The sequence below is a fragment of the Onychostoma macrolepis genome, chromosome 09 (assembly GCF_012432095.1).
Source record: "Onychostoma macrolepis isolate SWU-2019 chromosome 09, ASM1243209v1, whole genome shotgun sequence".
Taxonomy (NCBI): domain Eukaryota; kingdom Metazoa; phylum Chordata; class Actinopteri; order Cypriniformes; family Cyprinidae; genus Onychostoma; species Onychostoma macrolepis.
Genome location: NC_081163.1, coordinates 14,520,100 through 14,540,127, shown reverse-complemented (window position 1 = coordinate 14,540,127; position 20,028 = coordinate 14,520,100). Strand labels below are relative to the sequence as shown.

Here is a 20,028-nt window from a genome sequence, read left to right as displayed (position 1 = left end):
TATTTGAAAATCTGGAATCTAAATATTGAGAAAATCGCCTTTAAATTTGTCCAAATGAAGTCCTTAGCAATGCATATTACTAATCAAAAATTAAGTTTTGATATATCAACGGTAGGAAATTTACAAAATATCTTCATGGAACATGATCTTTACTTAATATCCTAATGATTTTTGGCACAAAAGAAAAATAGATAATTTTGACCCATACAATGTATTGTTGGTTACTGCTACGTATATACCCATGTGACTTATGACAGATTTTTGTGGTCCAGGGTCACATTTATTATTATTAATCAGTGTTGAGGACTGTTATTTTTGTAGAAACTGTTAAATTTTTTAAGGATTCTTTGATGAATTGTTTAAAAAAAAAAGCATTTATTTGAAGTAGAAAAATCATTTGTAACATTGTACATATTTTACTTTCACTTTTGATATTTTTGATGCTTCATATAAAAACACATACCATCCCCAAACTTTTGTGCAATGTATATGTAATAATGTATTTTTACACCACTAACTTGCAGTTATCTACTATTACCACAGAACTAGAATTAGCATCTATTCTTCACTCTCCAACCATATGATCAATGTTTAATGTAGAAAAAACTGAATTAGTTTTAGTCAAGCCTTTTTTAGAACTGTGGTGATTCAGACATGTGATTCACTATCAAGGTCACTGGAGTTATGAGTATCGCTTGGGCAGCTGCCAACAGCCCGTGAGCAGAGTTAATGTTAGTTCTCCCTCATCAGGGCTCAATGGATTTTAATCAACACATTATGCCAGTTGTTAATTGCCTGAGAACCATCTGTTTATAACCACACGGCCCAGATTACCGCTTACCCACAGTGTAAGCTGACATGGCGTACAGCTCGCTAATTTGCACCACGAGCACTTCCTTCATGAGGGGTGAAAACGTCAAGTAAAATAAAACTTCCAAAGAAACTCCAACTTAAGGGGAGACACTGTTTTTTTATGCACCTGTCAATTTTGAGATTTTGGGCTTTTTGGTTTTTCATAAAGTGTTTTTTCAGACTAGTAGAACGAAAACATCCAAAAGACACTGTTAAGTGTTTCTTTTATAGCACTTTATCTATTTGTGTCAATAGATTTCAATTACAACACATATTTTTAAAGGCCGTTTTCTCAAAATGAGTTTTTTCTCCTACACTGAGCCATAAATCTCCACTTCAGTAACACTTACACACACCAAACTTTACATTTTTATTCCTGTCTATATCCTGAAGGTTTTTACAGAGGGATTTGTTCATATATAATTTGCTTGATTATATACAACATTTTAATCCCCCCAAAATTGTCAAAATATAGTGTTTTCTGTCTGTTCTAAGTATTTTCTGAATTATGGAGTGACAAAATGAGATACCCAAAATTCCCTCTGTAAAAACTTTTGACTGTAATATGTCAAAAAAATTAAACAAGAATTTTGAAACTGACTTCATCCAGTGTTTAGATTTTTGTACTAAACATGTATGCACACTGTAAAAAAAAAAAAAGTTGAGCCAACTTAAAATTTTAAGGCAACAAACTTAAGCAGTTTTCTCAACTGTTGTTTTAAGTTTATACAAAAATTTGAGAATCTCCCACAAAAACAAGTTGAGCAAACTCAAAAATCTGCTGAAGCTGGTAAAAAATGTTTTTTTAAGTTCGCTCAACTTTTTTTTTTTTTACAGTGCAAATTAGTGCATATTTCATTAAATAATGCCTCATTTGCATATTTAAACCTAACATTTGAGAAAACTTGTAATACAAAAAATGTTTGCAATTATCAATGTAATCAATCAACTAGGTAAGTAAGGCGATAACTATTAGTTAATTTTTTTTACCCTATTCACCTGCAGTGTCTCGCCTTAAGCGGACCAAAAAAATTTTTTTGTGCCTTTTGTTGTAATTGACACTGTTTTATACAGAAAAGAACAGAACAGAAAGTCTAGATGAATCAAGAACAAAACTAATGTGACCAAATATCATGGAAAGCATTGAAAATGCTAAAAAAAAATTGTTTCTTCCATATGTAGATAATTGGTAGAGGGTGGCAACATCGCTTCCTTTGTTTCCCAGGAAACAAAGCCCGTCTCATGTTCAAACGACCTTTGAACCATGTTCCCGGCCCAGTTGAAAACAGTCTGAGTATAGTCTAGTTAGGACAATAGCCATTAAAAACCTACTTTGGGAAAACCTTCACACACACGGCCATCAATTTACTGTAATCAGTGGCACTGTCTAAGACTAAACAGAGGAGCAGAGACTTTTATTCAGCCTCAAACAAGTGCTCTGTCTCTGGGGAGTGGAGGTACCAGGCAGGGGTTGATGGTCAGCCCAACAGGCTATCTGGATGTGGCACAGTAATTAGCGCTCTTTAGGGGTGTGATTTTGGAGTCAACATCGGGCGTTCTGTCTGATCCCAATCAACTCTCCTTTTATTTGCTAGCTGGTGAAGAAGCGGTCGGGGGCGACGTGCTACCCCTGCCTCATGCCCAAGTCTCTATCTGCACCCATGGTGCCAGCTGTGTACAGCAGCAAATCAACACAGGCTAATGTTCAGGTGAGATATCACCTCCAAACCACATGGGTTCCTGCTTTCAACTGCCAATATTGCTGAAATTATCCATCATTTTTCTAGAATCATTCCCGAATCCAAGTTTGCACTAATATGTATTGTGATAATTGAAACCATCCATTTTGATTCTAACCTTTTTCCCCGAACAAACAAGGTTTTGAGGTCTGTGTGCCAGTGGTCTATTGGGACGAAGGTCCATGAGGAGTCGATTCATTTAGCCTACGTATCGGCCATCCAGAACAGCAAACATTTCATCTACATAGAGGTAAAATCTGTGAGCGCAAATATACATCAACTGCACAATTTGGTATAGGGCCTATTCCTGGTCTTCAGTGCAGAATAAAGGGTTTTTACCTTTTTTAGGGGCACAGTAACCATGCATATATGTTATGAATATGTATTTACCAGTTATTCTATTAAATTATTTATCATACTGTATATCAGGGCAGATTTCCTATGTTTTATTTAAATTTCCATTCAAATACTGAAGGTTGCTTTATATAAATATAAAAGTAATATAAATGAACCTGCTTCTAAATAATAATAATCATTTATGATAGTGTATATATACAGTGCGTGCATTATTATTAGGCACACTGATACAAAGCACATTCCCAAGCACACTTTAGCAATTCCAAACTACATCAATCTTAATAACTACTATTCATTTTGTATTTAATCTTTTGTAAGTGATATATAATTGTCCATGAAGGCTGGAAGTGGAAAAACTCCTTATATTCAGGTGTGCAGAATTATTAATTAGGCAGGTCTCCTTTTACAGATAAAATGAGCCAAAAAAAAGACATTTAACTCAGACTGAAAAGTCTAAAATGATTAAATCCCCATGAGAAATATTGGTAACACTTTAGAATACTGTTCCATCATTAATGAAAAACACACGAACACATGAGTAACGCAATATTAGCACTCTAGTAATGTAACATGGCTGACGAGACGTGAGTCGTGCGGATCCATGTGCAAGCTTTATTTAGGCAGAGACGTGGTCGTACAGGCAGGGTCGAAACAATGGCAAACAGGTATGGCAGGGACAAGACAAAGAGTAATCCTAGGGCAAGCGAAGGTCGATGATCGGCAACAGTATCCAGTGGGCAAGGCAGAGAGATAATCCAGGGAACACGGGCTAGAATCCAATGGGGTGCAATGAGTCCAAACGGCAAGGCAAGGGTTAATCCAGGGAAACACGGGCTAGAACAAACACAGGAAAACACAAACCAAACAGGAAGGGGAAAACTAGGAAAACAACAGGGGCTCGGTAGAGTAGCTACGGCTATGGGAGCGGTAAACGCATACAATACTCGGCAGAGAGGTAGAGAAAGTCCAAGGCTTATAAAGCGTGTGTGATCAGTATGTGCATGGGATCAGGTGTGCGTGTGATTAGTGCAATGAGTGATTGGTGACAGCTGTGATCAGTGTTGGATGATGGGAAATGAGTCCAGTGTGCTGTGAGAGTCCATGTGGTGTGTGGTGACCTCTAGTGGTGAATGAATGGGAGTGCAGACCAGATTTGTGACAGAGCCCCCCCCCCTAAGAGCGGCTTCCAGACGCTCCCCACAGTCTATAATCAGGAGGGAGGTGGAGCGGAGGCGGAACAGGGGGAGGGATGGAGGGCCAGGGCCTTGTGGAAGCGGAGTGATCTGGGACCGAGGTAGAGCTGGCAGAGCAGGAAGCCAGGGCAGAGTGGATGGGACTGGAACCCACCAGGGCGGACCAGACGGAACACAAGCCCACCAGGGCAGCGCAGAAGACCACCAGAGCCAGATAGTGGACCACCACAGCGGAGCAGACGAAGCAAGTGGAGCAGAAGACCACCACGGTGGAGCAGATAGAGCAGGAGCCCACAACGACGGATCAGGAACCCACAGCAGAGCCTGGGACCTAGGGAGAATGGAGACATAAAGAGGAGAGAGAACATGCACGGACCCAAGGGCCGAGGCAGGGAACACAGAAAGTTCATTGACGGCCTCCATAGATGTGACAGGACAGAACGAGAGTTCATTGACGGTCTCCATAGCCGTGACAGGACAGCACGAGAGTTCATTGACGGCCTCCATAGCCGTGACAGGACAGCACGAGAGTTCAGGGACAGCCCTTCTGGCTGCGACAGGACAGGACGAGGAGTTGTAGACGGCCTCCATAGCCGTGACAGGACAGAACGTGAGTTCAGGGACAGCCCTTCTGGCTGCGACAGGACAGGACGAGGAATCAAGGACGGCCTCTGTGGCCGTGGCAGAGCAAGACGAGAGTTGGTGAGTGGATACCACTGACACCTCCAGAGGTTCTGCAGCGGTTGCCGCCACCTCTGGAAGTTCTACAGCGGTAACAGTCTCCTCGACCGCAACTCGACAGACCGAGAGAACATTGCAAGGCGCCACCACCATACAAGGGGCTGAGGCGAGCCCCGCCGCTTCTGGAGGTTCTGCAGTGTGTGCCGCCACCTCGGGCAGTTCTGCGGTGGTGTACGCAGCCCAAACGCAACAAAGCGATTCCCATCAGGGGGAGCGCTTCGGACAGGGGAATATGCAAAAGAACAGGAGGGTTAGTGTGAGTTGGTTTGGGGATACCAGCAGTGCGTGCAGACACCAACGGTACATCCCTCAAACTAGACATCAAATTGGGATAGTGGAAGACTGACCTTGATGATCTGGGTGTGTCAGCCGTGACGTGAACAGCTGATACGTGCTGCTGTGACTCTGGACGAGCGGGGGAGACGTGCTGCTGGGACTCTGGACGAGCGGCGGAGACGTGCTGCTGGGACTCGTTAAGATCAGCTGTGACCTGACTTGGTTCTTTACTGACAGCAATGACATGACGGGCTGTTGTTGTGGCCGCCATTTTGTGAACGGGCTCCGGTGTCGCTACCATTTTAGTCACGGACACGGTGTTGCATTCCTCTTCCGCGACACCCACAGTAAACGAAGAGCCAGCACACAGCAAAGCATAGTCTATAAAATCCTTTAAACTGATATTAAACTTTCCCTCAGGTAACCAAGACTTTACAGGCTCATTCAGTCCAAAACGAAAAAATGTCTTTTAATACCACCTCATCAAAAGGTACCTTGTCCGAGGTCACACAAAATTGAGTGACGTACTCCTCAATGGAAAGACTCCCCTGTCGTAGATCGAGCAACTGGTTGAAAGGATCCATACCTGACCAGGGTCCATTGCTGGAAAAGCTGCTGGATCCTCGTGTGGCCGAGTATTCTGTAACATGGCTGACGAGACGGGAGTCGTGCGGATCCATGTGCAAGCTTTATTTAGGCAGAGACGTGGTCGTACAGGCAGGGTCGAAACAATGGCAAACAGGTATGGCAGGGACAAGACAAAGAGTAATCCTAGGGCAAGCGAAGGTCGATGATCGGCAACAGTATCCAGTGGGCAAGGCAGAGAGATAATCCAGGGAACGCGGGCTAGAATCCAATGGGGTGCAATGAGAGTCCAAACGGCAAGGCAAGGGTTAATCCAGGGAAACACGGGCTAGAACAAACACGGGAAAACACAAACCAAACAGGAAGGGGGGGGAAACCAACAGGGGCTCGGTAGAGTAGCTACGGCTATGGGAGCGGTAAACACATACAATACTCGGCAGAGAGGTAGAGAAAGTCCAAGGCTTATAAAGCGTGTGTGATCAGTATGTGCATGGGATCAGGTGTGCGTGTGATTAGTGCAATGAGTGATTGGTGACAGCTGTGATCAGTGTTGGATGATGGGAAATGAGTCCAGTGTGCTGTGAGAGTCCATGTGGTGTGTGGTGACCTCTAGTGGTGAATGAATGGGAGTGCAGACCAGATTCGTGACAAGTAACTACTAGTAACTAACAAGAAACTCTGATTAATGAATTAGTAAGTAATAGTGCTTAGTCAAATGTGGTAGTTCACTATTAGCTTATAAGTAACTTATTTTTCATACCTCCCCAAGAGCTACTAAGAATACTGTTTAGAGGTTCTTAATTAATATGAATAATACATAATGTATAATTAATTCTAAAGTGAAGGTCATGGTAACCCACTAGTAATGACTCAAATGACCAAATTCTTCAGAAGGAATTACTAATTATTTGGATCAGTATTCTAAACCGAAGATCATGATAGCTCCCTAGTAATGACCAAATCATTGTAAGCTTTTGAGGGTTTTGTAAAGTATCGGATAGTAGTTATTCAGGCTTTACTACGTCATTATAAAGGAATTACTAATTTTTTGGATCAGTATTCTAAAGTGAAGATTGTGATAACTCCCTAGTAATTACTGAAGTCATTGTAAACTTTTGAGGTTTTAGTAGGGTGCTGATTAGTATTTCATTTTACTAGATTTGGTAACACTTAAATCATTACTAGTGGGTTACCCTGATCTTCATTTTAGAATGAATTATTCATTATGCATAATTCACATTAATTATGAACCTGTATACTGTAGTTCTTAGGAGTTCTCCAGGATATATGAAAAAAAATATTAGTTATTGATTAGCTAATAGTGAACTACCAGTTTCAACTGAGTGCTATTACTTACTAAATCATTAATCAGTTTCTTGTTAGCTAATAGTAGTTACTACAATGTTAATAGTGCATTGGTTATTTGTTCTTGTGTAGTTATTCATTAACGATGGAACAGTGTTCTAAAGTGTTAGCGAAATATTCAAAACTAATGCAATACAGAAATTGCAAAGTTAAGACATGACCATTGGACATGCAAAATGCTCATTGGGTCAGCGGGGTCAGAAAAAAACAGGTGGAGAAGAAAAGACACGTTAACTGCAAAAGATTTAAGAATTAAGGTGAATAATTAGCTGTAAAACCATCAGGAACCATTTAGTCTCCAGCGCCACCGTTTTCCAGAACTGCAACCTACCCGGAGTCTCCAGAAGTGCAAGGTGTGAGGTTCTCAGAGACTTTGATTGGGTAAAAAATCCTAAAAAATTACCCTGACTTAATAAGAATAACATGCTGAAGTATTGTGAAATACATTGACTGATTTTTTTATAGGCTTTATGGACAGATAAGTTGAGGGTGACTCTTGAAGGACCAGCACCACATCATCTTGTACCACTGTTTGAAGAATTTATCTTCTAGAATCTGGCAGTAAGTTTTAGGAGCTCATTTTTAGTCAATCCTGCAGGACAGACTTTTCAGGATAGGGGATGAACTAAAAATGAACTCCCAAACTTTACTGCCAGATTTTGGAAGATAACTGCATCTCTCTTTCAGTCATGCTCTCTCCCTTCTCTCTTTTGTCTCCTTATCTCTCAGAACCAGTTCTTCATTGGGTGTGCAGACAAATCCATCCACAACAGCATTGGAGATGCACTGACGGAGAGGATCCTGCGGGCGTACAGGTGCATCGTGACAATAGATTCACTTATATACAAACATGACACAAAAACATCATTGGCCACATCTAACTACATTTCATTTCGGCCACAGGGAGAAGAAAAAGTTTCGGGTCTATGTGGTGATGCCCCTGCTGCCCGGCTTTGAAGGTGACATCTCGTCAGGGGGCGGCCAAGCCATCAAAGCAATCATGCACTTTAATTACAGGTAATAACCCTGCAAACATGCGTCTTCGGTAATCACCAAATTGCCACAATTAAGGGTAAAAATGCAGCCTGAACAGCCGCTCGCAACAAATTACATGTGTGTAATGTGGAAACAGCAGACCCTAACTCCTCACGGGCTACAGAGAGACCATTACAGCCACAGCTTGGACCCTCAAACTAGGCTAGATACAGTAAGAGGAGCAGAGAGGGTGCTGTGGTCACTGGGGTTCAGCGAGTGATGTGATTGGTCAGGTGAAGAAGATTTAAGACATATGATTGGTGCAAGACAGGAAGCAGATGAAATGAAACCCTTCTTTCTCCATTACAGGACAATGTGCCGAGGGGAGCACTCCATTATTGAGAGGCTCAAATGTGTGAGTAAGTAGACTAGTATGTAGAAGTATAAACCTACTCTGTAGCCGTAACATTAAGATCATGTCCATCAAATGTGGATTGCATGATTGTAATTCATTAGAACAGGACAAAGATGAAGAAAGGATGTGTGTATGTATTTGTGTTTGTCTGCAGTGGCAGATTGCTGGATCAAGTACATCTCTTTCTGCGGTCTGCGCACTCATGCTGACCTGGATGGGCGTCTGGTCACTGAACTCATTTATGTGCACAGCAAGCTCATGATCGTGGACGACTGTACTGTCATTATTGGTCAGCCACTCTGCCCACACACATATAGAAAAATACAGTTGGGTTGTTCTCAGGAAATGGCACCATTTGTGCCAGATCATTTCATGGATTTTATTCTTTATCATTTCATTTGAAAACATTAGTAGCAGTGTAATAACTGCACCATAGGTGGAGGCATCCTGCTTGATATTCAATTTAGTAGATGACAATATGAATTTTTTACTGGATAAAAATGACTAAGACATATTTGGAAAAAAACAACAAAAATACTGCATATTTAAATGTAAAATTAATAATCAAATTTATTTTAAAAAAATATTTAAAAATAAATTCTAAGTAAATATTTACATGTTTGATTTTTATTTTTTTCATTTAAATATATGTCCCGTGATATGCATACTGTGATGACAAGCAACAATTGCTTTAGTCTTTAGTGTCACAAGATATAATTACAGAAATTTTTATTACAAATTTGATTTGGTGTTAAATTATTATTATGCATCCTTGCTGAATCAACTGAATTATTGTTATTTTAATTTTGACTCTTCTGACTCTTACCTTTTGAATGATAGCGTACCACAGTCTTGAAAGATTAAGCAGCAAAAACTGTTTTCATCATTGATAATAAGATATGTCTCTTGAGCATGAAATCAGCATATTATTATTATCAGCATAGCATTAATTTTTGAATCATGTGGCACTGAATACTGGAGTAAAAATGAAAAATTCATCATTGCCATCACAAGAATAAATGACATTTCAAGATTTATAAAAAAGAAGAAAAAAGTTTTTTTATTATTATTATCATTATTAATCATTTTAATTAATAATATTGCACAATATTACTGCATTTTTGACCATACAAAGGTAGCCTTGGTAAGTATAAGAGACAACAACAAAAACTTATTATTATTATTATTATTATTGACCTGTATATAGTCCCTGGACGGATGGATAGTCCATAATAGTAAATAATTGCATGTAAATTTTGATCATATTATAATATTATACTCGTAATATACATTATATTATTATTATTATTATGTTAGGTTTGTGCACACAAAGAAGAATCTTGCAATTGCACATTATGTAAAGCGGATAGTTGCCACTAGGGGGCACTGCACTTACACAAAACACATTGAAGTGCGGACATGTGCAGAATAACAAACATCAACAGATGTTTATGAAAAGCGAAGTCACGCCTGTCTCCTCGATCATCACAAATGCATTATTAAAATCCCATTAACGTCGCTCAAATCCTGTTTGTCTTTATCAATTCCAATTATCCTCTTATCCTTATGAATAGGCTTCGAAGAAGAAAAATGAGAAATCTCAGTGTTGTTCAGTGAAATGTCCTTGAGGCTCTCGGTAGAGGTCAAACCCAATACAAACCCAGAACACGCTCCCCACAGGCATTAACCATGATAGTAGGAAAAGGGAAAGTGTCTGATAGGTATCTGTGATCTGCTTAGGCTCTGCAAACATCAATGACAGAAGCATGCTGGGAAAGAGAGACAGTGAAATGGCTGTGGTTGTTGAAGACACAGAATTCCATCCCTCTGTCATGGATGGAGAGAGTTATCAGGCTGGCAGCTTCGCTCTGTCTCTACGGGAGGAGTGCTTCAGGTCTGCTTTCCTGTTACACGTGAGCTACATGACAACAGGTTTTCCCTTTGCAGTGGGAGATTTTACAGTTCTGTGAAATACATCATTCATATTCATTGGGTGAATCTCACAAATGTCTGGTTCTATTTTGACATTTTTCATGAAATAACTGAAGCCAATTTTATGACTATTTTTACCACAATGAAAAAAAATCTTCATATTATATATTTTGACATTTTTAACTAAGAAAATTAAGCCTACATTATGACTTTTTATGGCATTGTGCCATTACTTTCATGATTATGCAGCTAAATTGCCATTAAATTCAAATATTAAACTAAATACTCTTAATACCATTAAAACATGCATATTTAATACACTTCTTTTCACAAGTTCGCCTGCCCATTCAGCCCTGCCAGGTAATGGTAGAGGTAGAGAAGGGATTTAAAGGAGGAGAAGGGGTGGTTGAGGGATGCCGGAAGAATAGTCGCTTGGACGGAACAATGACTGTTGCTTATATACGGTTGAAACGATGATTGGCAGGACAGGATGATTAGGCTCCTCCCGAACCTGCGTTGTGAACTTCATTTCACGAGTTCGCCTGCCCATTCAGTCCTGCCAGGTAATGGTAAAACGAACTTGGCTTGCTGTCCGTGAAGGAGGCTCGAAACCCGAGGCTCGACTTGAGCTCAGAGTAAAAAAAAACCCAAAAAAGGCTTATAAAGGTCCGCAAGCTCGTCGCCGACTGGAGAAATAAAGAATTTTAATTTTGTTCCCCCCAAAAGACTTACTTAACACATTAAGGAGAAAAAACACTCCTGCAGGAGCGATGGGGAAAATTCTGCTATGGTGAAGAGGAAAGCTTAACAAAAGAAAGAAATCGCTGCTGATGGGTAAAAGCTAATGAGGATTTGTCACTACTGCGGTAGTGACTAAGGAATATTGCGGGGTTTGACAAAGGAAGAGAACTGTTTAATTAAAATATTGTAGGATGGGAAAGCCACTGCTGCGGCAGTGGAAAGGTTGATTAAGGTTAAGAAGATAAATAAAAATTTCACTGCTGCGGCAGTGAAAAGTTTAGAAGTTTGCAGGAGAGAGAGTCGCTGCTGCGGCAGCAGGAGGTTGGCAAGCCGACGGTTCTGGCTGTATGACTGAGGGATTTATGATTGGGAGACAGGGAATTCCCTGCTTTGAGACATTGGGCTAGGTGACGCAATGGGAGCTAGAGGGTGGGGAAAGGGGAATCTCTGCTATTTCTGCGAAACGAAAGTAATTTGTTGATTAATGAAAGACAGGTGCGTGGTGGCTGGATTATTGAATGAGAGATTGGTGTGCTTGTCTGATTTGGAAAAGGTTTGATCTGATGTATGAATGGAAGGCGTTTGAAGACCAGCGGCTTAAGTTATTTATTTGGATTTCGGGGAGACCGTTTTGGGTGGCTGAAGTTGCGGCACCTGTGCGAAAGGAATGACTGGAGTAATGGTTTACTGATATGCCTGAATTAGTCAGGACTGATTTGAGGTGTTTTTGAAACCAGTGTCTGGATATGGGGCTATTGTTGTCGTCTACGAAAAGGGGATCGGTGAGAGACTGAATTTGAGAACGTCTGTGGGCTAAGAAGAGGGCAACAGATTGGTAAGGCTGGAGGGGGGTGGGTAAGTTTGAAATGAAAATTGGATGGCCGTGCATTAATTGATCTGTTTTGCTACGTTTGATGTTAAAGCGAATTGTGTCGTTGTCCAGTATTTGGAGGTCGGAGAAGGCCGGATGGATCCTGGGATTGAATTTGGAATTGCAGGTGAATTCGGAGCATCTGAGGAAACCGAAGAAAGCAAGGATGAAAATGGTGTCGAGTAATCTGGCTGTGTTTTCACAGTGGTAACCTGAACGAAGGATGAGTAAGCAATTGCTTAATATTTTGCGGGTGATGGGCAAGCGAGAATCTAAAACAAAAATTTTCCAATTCCTTTTAAAAGCAGGGAGAGTTGAGGGTTGTTGATGGCGGGGCACTGGCGACAGAAAATTTGTTTATGGAAAAAGTGGATACCGCTAAGATATGTTTTTATGGAGCCAGGTTGGATCTGTTTGAAGTGGTGGAGAAAAGTTGCAAAAGAAGAAACAGTTGTGAGAGAGAAGTCAGGAAATTGAAGCTTGTGGTGAGAATGAAAGGTTTTGAAACAGTTCCAAGCTGTCCAGTATGAGTGTTCTTGGAGAAATGGCTTGGAGGATGAGATGGGTGGATAAGTCGTGAAGATGTAGGAGATTGTGGTTTACTGGAACGCCAGGTCCGAATAAGGAGGCACTGGTTTGGGTGACTGGTCTGCCTGAGGAACTAATGTTCTGAATTTCTGAAAGGCAAAACGGGGAAAGAAAGTCAGCAATTGAGTTTTTACAACCTGGTTTATGGACTGCTTTAATTGTTAACTGGTTGCAGGCAGACGTCCAGATCAAACATCTTAGAAAAGGCATGATTTCCGTGGAACTGCTTCTGCCTTTATTTGAGTTGTTGCAATGGAAGAGGATGCTGTTAGAAGCCCATTCTTTCCCCCATAATGTCGATTGGGTAGAGCTTGAATAGAGCGGAGGAGATGGACGGTTTCAAATTTAGGAGTTCGGGAGGCCAATGTGGAAGCGAACCAGCGACCTTGGAAATAACCCCCGAATCCAACTGAGGGAGCTGCGTCGGTGAACAGGTTCATGTCGGTGGCTAGCGCGACGTGGGCGTCGTAGAAAAAGGTGAGGCCGTTCCATTGATTAAGGAACAAATGCCAGAGATTGAGATCTGCTCAGGGTGACTAAATCATTTAAGCCGGGGACAGAGGATGCTAGAGAGAGAAGGTGGGAGATAGGGCGGCCTTGGGGCATGATTCTCATAGCGAAATTTAGGTGGCCTAGCAAGGAAAGAAGGTCGCGTTTGGAAATTCTTGTGGCCGAAGTATGGTTATTAATTACGTTGGAAATTCTGTCGATTTTCTGACCGGAGCGGGACCCGATTGTGGAGGCAGCCTCACCCTGGGGGGCACTCCGGAGATAGTTGGAAAAGAAGTAGAAGGAGGAAGGACAGGAGCGGGATTTTGTGAGGAATGGGCGAGGCTGAGCAAATCTGAGGTGGGTAAAAGGTGGGCTTGGACAGGAGGAACAATGGTGTGGGCAAGGGCAAAGGTGGGAGCTTGGGAGCGTGTTATTAATTCCGTTGGAAATTCTGTCGATTTTCTCTTTAGGGAGCGAGGCTTGGAATTTGACTGAATCAAGGCGAATTCCGAGGAACTCGAGGGAGGTGGCGGGTCCCTCAGTTTTCTCGGATGCAATTGGAATGCCTAGTTCGGAGAAAACTCTTTGAACTGTGCTGAGGTGGGCGGCCGGAGGAGAATGTCTGGGTGATACGATGAGGAAATCATCTAGCAGATGAATTAGATAGGGGATGTTGTAATTGTTAGCAAGGATCCAGCACAGGGCTTCGGGAAAGCGTGTCAAAAATATTTGGGCTGCTTTTACAACCGAAAGTCAGGCGGACGGCAAAATAGTATTTGTCATGCCAGTATACTCTGAAGAGATGCCAGAAATCGGGGTTTAATGGCATGACTTTGAAAGCTGAAGTGATGACAATTTTTGTTAACCATGCTCCGCGGCTAGCGGGTTTGATTAGTTGAATTGCTTGGGCGACATCGTGATAGCATAAAGAGAATAAAGGGGGGGTCAAATGGGCCGATCATAAAATTAGAATCCACCTCTTTTGCGAGGAGGGAATCTACGATGTCTGGTTCTGACAGGGTGGATTGTAAGTTATTACAGACAAAAGTGGCATCTGGAAGGCTTTCTAGACCGGGATCAAAATTTTGTTTTAGGCCGGAAAGCAAATAGTAAAAGTAAAAGTAAAAGTTTTGTCAGGGTGATTTTTTTAGCTCAAGAGATAACATTGAGACATTCACAGGAGAAGAGAGGTATTTTTCTAGATCTTTGTTTTTTTGCTGAAGATTTGTACACTGCCACAGAAATTACACACATGTAGAAAACAACATTTTTGCCTCAAACAGCGGAAATCGTTGAAGTTATTGCAAACTTGGCGATTTGGAATGGAAGAATAACGACCTTTAACTGGGACAGAGCGATCTGACCCGGACTGTGGCACATATGATGTAGATTTGATAGATTCTGAGGTAGGCTAGGACTGTGGGTTCGGAGAATTTTGAGTGATTAGTGGACAGGAGAGGGACTGATGGATGAGAGACCTACAATTACAACAGGAGATGTTACGACAGCCGAGGAAGACACGATTATACAAATCGAAGTCAAGGGCACCCCAGTAGGGGCACTGGTTCCACTGTGCGACCCTTGTCGCACATTTAGCTGAAAATAGCTTGTGATAAGTGTAAAAGTGGCTGCCACCGAATGACAGAGAAAAGTCAGCGATAATAGAGAGATAATCATTTAGCTCCTTACGCCTGTTTGGAAAAACTGAACAGATTACGTCTGTATATTTTCCAAATGCTAGAACGAATTCCTCGAGTGAAAGAATACGATTGGAGCTAGAGGCTGAATCTTTAAGGGTCACAGAAAAAGTGCCACAGTCCAGGGATCGATTGCAATCTTTTTGCGGGATGCGAGATAGAAGAGATGCCAAGTCCACGTCCATACCTGAGAGGATTTGGGTGCGAAGCAGAATGGACACGGATGGGGGCTCCATGGCAATGGCGTGAGCAGGAGTTGCTGTTGGAACAGTCGTGTAGAGAGTATAGGATGGAGGATGGGCTGGAGTAACGTTAGAGAGAGGAAGGCTGACAGGAGGAAAAGATGAGGCAGGCACCGTTTGCGGAGGCAGCCTCACGCTGGGTTCTGTGCTCGTAGAAGGAAAGAAGTAGATAAGGAAATATAGGGGGGATGCAAACAAGAGACTGGAGCGGGACCCGATTGTGGAGGCAGCCTCACCCTAGGGGGTGCTCCGGAGATAGTAGGAGGAGGAAGGACAGGAGCGGGATTTTGTGAGGAATGGGCGAGGCTGAGCAAATCTGAGGTGGGTAAAAGTTGGGTTTGGACAGGAGGAACAATGGTGTGGGCAAGGGCAAAGGTGGGAGCTTGGGAGCGTGTTTGAGGGGCTGAATTGGCCTGTGAAAGCAAAGGGCTTAAGACCGTGGCCGCAAGACCTATTGGGTTGGGGGGTGGGGATTACAGCTGCAGGGGCGGGCCCAGGTGCAAGTGCAGGTTCTGCGGCCGGGGAGCAAACGCTGGTAGAGCTCGAGCTTGTCTCGGCCTCCATGTTGAACGAGGCTAGCCTAGCTCTTTTAGACGGTCGACTGGAAGCCTTTTGAGGGTGGGTGGGAGGTACAGTTGCTGGATTCTCTCCAGATAGTGACTTTGTGTAAAGACAGCTGAAGCTCGTCAGGGTGGGACATGTTTCACGGAATAGGGCGGGGCCACTATGCCGGAAGAATAGTCGCTTGGACGGAACACTGACTGCTGCTTATATACGGTCGAAACGATGATTGGCAGGACTGGATGATTAGGCTCCTCCCAAACCTGCGTTGTGAACTTCATTTAATCAAATCAATTTAAATAATATATCACAAATTTTTTGCTTTATTGGAAAATTCTAATTTTGTTGGGAATGTGTAGTTAATTCTTACGACAATAATGTAGATGTACTGCATTATACACTGCATAAAATATATATTTGTCCTAAAATACAGTTCTAAAAAAATCTCTGTGGTAAATATTTCTCTTTTTTTTCTTTTGATTTTTCAGGTGAAATTTTAACTAGTTTATATACTGATTCATTTAACCAATTTATTTAAATGTATTATTTTTTGCTGTATTACATTGCAAAGTGTTATTTTGAATGTGAATGCCATCTGTTTTTTTAGACTTGTACTTGGCTTACTGGGAGACAGTATAGACATCAGTGATCCCATCAGTGACCGATTCTACAAGGAAGTCTGGATGGTGACTGCAGCCAAGAATGCCAGTGTGTATGACAAGGTAAATAAATCACTCAGAAAAGGAAAGAGCACAGGACTGACCTTCCTCACCGCACGCTCTAAATAGCCCTTGATTCATTCTTAGAATAGAGCTTCCTTTTATCACAGATCTTAGAAATGTGATTAACCGGCTCAGCCAATAGAGCCGGATGTTTACTTGCACTGATTCTACCTTTGTGTCACTGAAATGATTCTGCAGTCTAATATTAGATAAATTGCTGCAGATCTGGTATTTTATATCAGATATATATATACATGCTTAATTGGGAATAGTCACCATCACTGACTATCTGTGCAGGTCTTCAGATGTTTGCCCACTGATGCAGTCCTGAACTATAAGATTCTGAGAGACTACATGTCACGTCCTTGCATGGCTATAGAGGACCCAGCACAGGCCTGCGCCGAACTGAAGAAGATACGAGGCTTTCTGGTCCAATTTCCCTTGTACTTTCTGTCTGAAGAGAACCTTTTCCCTTCCTTCAACTCTAAAGAGGGAATAATGCCCATCGAGCTGTGGACGTAGACTCTTTGAACCTTTAATGGCTGTCCTCTCTTTTGATGCATGTCATTTAAAGATGCTATATGTGCTGTCAGTAGCATGCAAACACTACCTCTGAGCTCTCTATAGATGCATGTCTAAACCTTCATTCTTCTGCTGTTTGTCTGTTGTCCCTGTAGGTTTATAACTGAACTCTCTTAATCAAATATACATGGACACTGCAGCTGTTGTAAATAATTAACTTTGTTCTTCCAGTAATTATTCTTTATATGTGCATAGTTCTTTTCAGATCTTCCTGATGATTAAAATGCTTAAAATATACAATACAACCACTTCTGGTAGTATCACAGACACTTTTTAATTTAAAAGCACGCAATAATTGCTGCAGTTTTCATTTTTACAAAATATATTAAGTACATTATTTTAATATATTATTTAAATTAATCTTATAACGTACATATGTAGCTTTATTATAATTAAACATCTGAAAAAATCACAGTCACGTAGACATAAAACAGTTACATTCACTGTCTTGCCATAATGTAAGCAAGTAGTTGCATTTTATAAAATGTAAGCCCACAGTTTTAAAACACAAGATAATTGTGGCTCTTACAAACACCCATGTAATGAAGACAAATTATGGTGGCACAAAGACAAACAAGGAGAACGCTATGGCTTTGGTTAGGTGTGTCACATAAAGCATGTGAATTCCCTAACCATTACATCTAGATTTCAGATTATTAGACTCTTATATTACATTACATAAACTTCCTGAGGACACTTTACAGCTGCTCTTTCATCAAAGACATTTCTTAATGATAAAACAATGCTCAATGAACATTTTCCACCACAGCAGAGTGAGCATTAACTTGGTTGAAACCAACATTAATTGTCTTTTAATAAGCAAAAAGAGGCTTGAACGGGTGCAGGTGATGCTTTAAGCAGCGTAGACTCGCCTACTTAAATCTAACAGAGGATCATGGCTTATGCCATATAAGAAGCCAATACAAAAGATTTAGCTGAATGATCCTTTCTTAAGAGAAAAACCTGAAAAAATTAGCACACAGTTTTGCTTCAGATATCAATGAGGTCATCGCCGCTTTCGTCACTTTCCACTGTCAGCTGGCGAGTCCACCACTTCTTGACTTCTGACCCCGAGGAGGCCTCATCACTCACAGGGTTCATTTTACACACCATGGACTTCACACTCGTGCGCCCTGCGGGACAAACACAAGACTGCGATGTGAGTCACGGGTTAACCAGCCACGCAAACACGTCAATGTGCATATAGGACATTGGATAAAAGCAACACTTTTGTAAATGTAAGAGCATGTTAAATAGTGTGAGTGTTTGGTGTTGACCTGCAGGAAGTCGCCACTGTCCCAGCTTCCTCTGGGGTCGGTCAGCGGAGTCCTGGCGATATCCGCTGCGGTCGGACAGGGTGGGGCTCAGTAAGGTTTGCAGGCCGCTGTTCTGCTGGGTCAGTCATTTCAAATCATTTCATTAGAATGAAGACTCAGAGACACACAGAGTCTCTGAAGAACAGACACTGTTAGGGTTACCTCTGGTTGAGTGGGATTGTCTTGGTTATGGGCATTGGTTTCCTCACTGGGGACGGTGGTCTCAATGCTGGGAGGGTTGAGCAGGCGTCGGAGGTCCTGCTGTTGGCTCTCTCTCAGACTGAGAATGATGCTACATGACTGCTGCTGCTTCTGAAGGAGGAAGGTGGTGTCAGTGTTTTCATTCGGCTCATCCTCCATGACTAATATCAGCTTCTATCTGCCACTATGCTGATATGGGATTAATTCTATTGAACAATGACAATAAAGGCAACTTAACTGAATATCAGCAGTTATATCAGTGATCCTATAAGTGGATCTGTGTGAGGTTATAGCTTTGACTTTGGCAAGCTGAAAGCACCTAATTGTGATTTCCTGCTCAAATCAGATTTCTTTGTGAGAAGAGATAGCAAAGTCCCTTTCAAGGAAAGTCAGTTCACTCAGTGCCTGTTTAAGCAACGCCTCCAGGCAGCTATTTCGGGCACCAATTCCTATTTCTGTGAATGAGGAATAGCAAAATCTCAGAAAATACTTTCCCACCTCACATTTAAATAACTTATTTAAATGAGCTTTTCAGTAAATATTGTTATTCCATCATAATGTGCAATGCAATTTCTCCAATTTGGAGTATTATGAATAAACTGTCTTGGTATATATATATATATATATATATATATATATATATTCAGTCTTTGGAGATATTTACAACTGCAGAAAAATAAAAAACTCACTCAGACAGGAAGTTAATGTCACATTGTAAAGTTAGACGTATTGCATAAATTCCCACCTGACTGTTCAAGACCCACAGCCAAAAAGAAAACAAAAATGTACAATATGGATTTATTTCCACATATTAAAGTGAAATCAGATTCGGGCCATGTTGAGATGTAGTGTGAATATAGTCACTGTCATATAGCTGATCTGTTTTTAGTGCATTGGGGTAAATATCAGTGAAGTGTCAGGAGTGTGTTTGTGTGAACTCACGGCTCGTATGCGTTTGAGGCACTTCTTTAACCACATACGGATGGTTTGTTTGGCCACCTCCTCCTCTATAGTGTATTCAAGCTGCTCTCGCGCCAACAGCTCCTCCAGCTGAAGACTCTTCCGGATATCAACTGAGCGGTATGACAGCATGCTGAAACATACGCCATCAATGACTTCCTACAAGCTGCTGAACAAGCTTAGTGGCCAATATGAACACTAGCGAAAGACTGGCCCTTTCAGGGTTTGTTCTTTCTAGTTTTGACAGTAACTCCTCTATATCAAAATAGGACATTTTGTTTTGTTGTGATAAGATTCCTTTTGTTTGTGAGCTGTAATGAATACTAATGGTCCTTTCTAACCTCAGCACATCATGAAAGGTGACATCTCCTCCGTTGTGCAGACGCTCCATCTCATAACACATGTGTTTGAAGAGAAGCTTGTCTTTGTCAAGGTCAACTTCCAGACGACCTCTCAGCAGACGGAGCAGAAACTTCACCCGAGAGGTCGGTATCACTCCCTGTTTTCAAAAAACATGAATGGTGAAGAAGTCAACAGAAATATGAAAAATGGTCAGTTTTGGAAATTATTGTATGCACTGTTGTTTTGCATATTATAGTATTGCAACACGCTAACAGCAAACTTT

General features: G+C 41.6%; 2 protein-coding genes across 13 annotated transcripts in view; one reads left to right on the top strand and one right to left on the bottom strand.

The window, feature by feature from the left end:
* Positions 1-17,171, top strand: part of si:ch211-168k14.2 (phospholipase D1) — a 34,740-nt gene extending 17,569 nt beyond the window's left edge. For 7 of the 9 annotated variants that reach the window (XM_058786192.1, XM_058786194.1, XM_058786198.1 and 4 more), the window contains 9 exons: positions 2,448-2,561; positions 2,731-2,841; positions 7,838-7,923; positions 8,012-8,125; positions 8,453-8,502; positions 8,653-8,787; positions 10,239-10,392; positions 16,230-16,344; positions 16,642-17,171. In XM_058786192.1, coding sequence (XP_058642175.1) covers positions 2,448-2,561; positions 2,731-2,841; positions 7,838-7,923; positions 8,012-8,125; positions 8,453-8,502; positions 8,653-8,787; positions 10,239-10,392; positions 16,230-16,344; positions 16,642-16,866 — 1,104 coding nt within the window. In that variant the 3' untranslated portion in view covers positions 16,867-17,171. Of the gene's footprint in view, positions 1-2,447; positions 2,562-2,730; positions 2,842-7,837; positions 7,924-8,011; positions 8,126-8,452; positions 8,503-8,652; positions 8,788-10,238; positions 10,412-16,229; positions 16,345-16,641 lie in introns of those variants that run through there. The other 2 variants (XR_009272741.1, XM_058786200.1) reach the window with 2 other exon arrangements.
* Positions 17,172-17,207: 36 nt separating this feature from the next.
* The window catches only part of nalcn (sodium leak channel, non-selective), a 112,147-nt gene continuing 109,326 nt past the window's right edge, over positions 17,208-20,028 (bottom strand). The window contains exons 43-47 of one of the 4 annotated variants that reach the window (XM_058786187.1): positions 19,745-19,902; positions 19,386-19,536; positions 18,405-18,554; positions 18,204-18,318; positions 17,208-18,059 (exon numbers count right to left, since the gene is read on the bottom strand). In XM_058786187.1, the coding sequence (XP_058642170.1) occupies positions 17,917-18,059; positions 18,204-18,318; positions 18,405-18,554; positions 19,386-19,536; positions 19,745-19,902 (717 nt within the window). In that variant the 3' untranslated portion in view covers positions 17,208-17,916. The remainder of the gene's footprint in view (positions 18,060-18,203; positions 18,319-18,404; positions 18,555-19,385; positions 19,537-19,744; positions 19,903-20,028) is intronic. The other 3 variants (XM_058786188.1, XM_058786190.1, XM_058786191.1) reach the window with 3 other exon arrangements.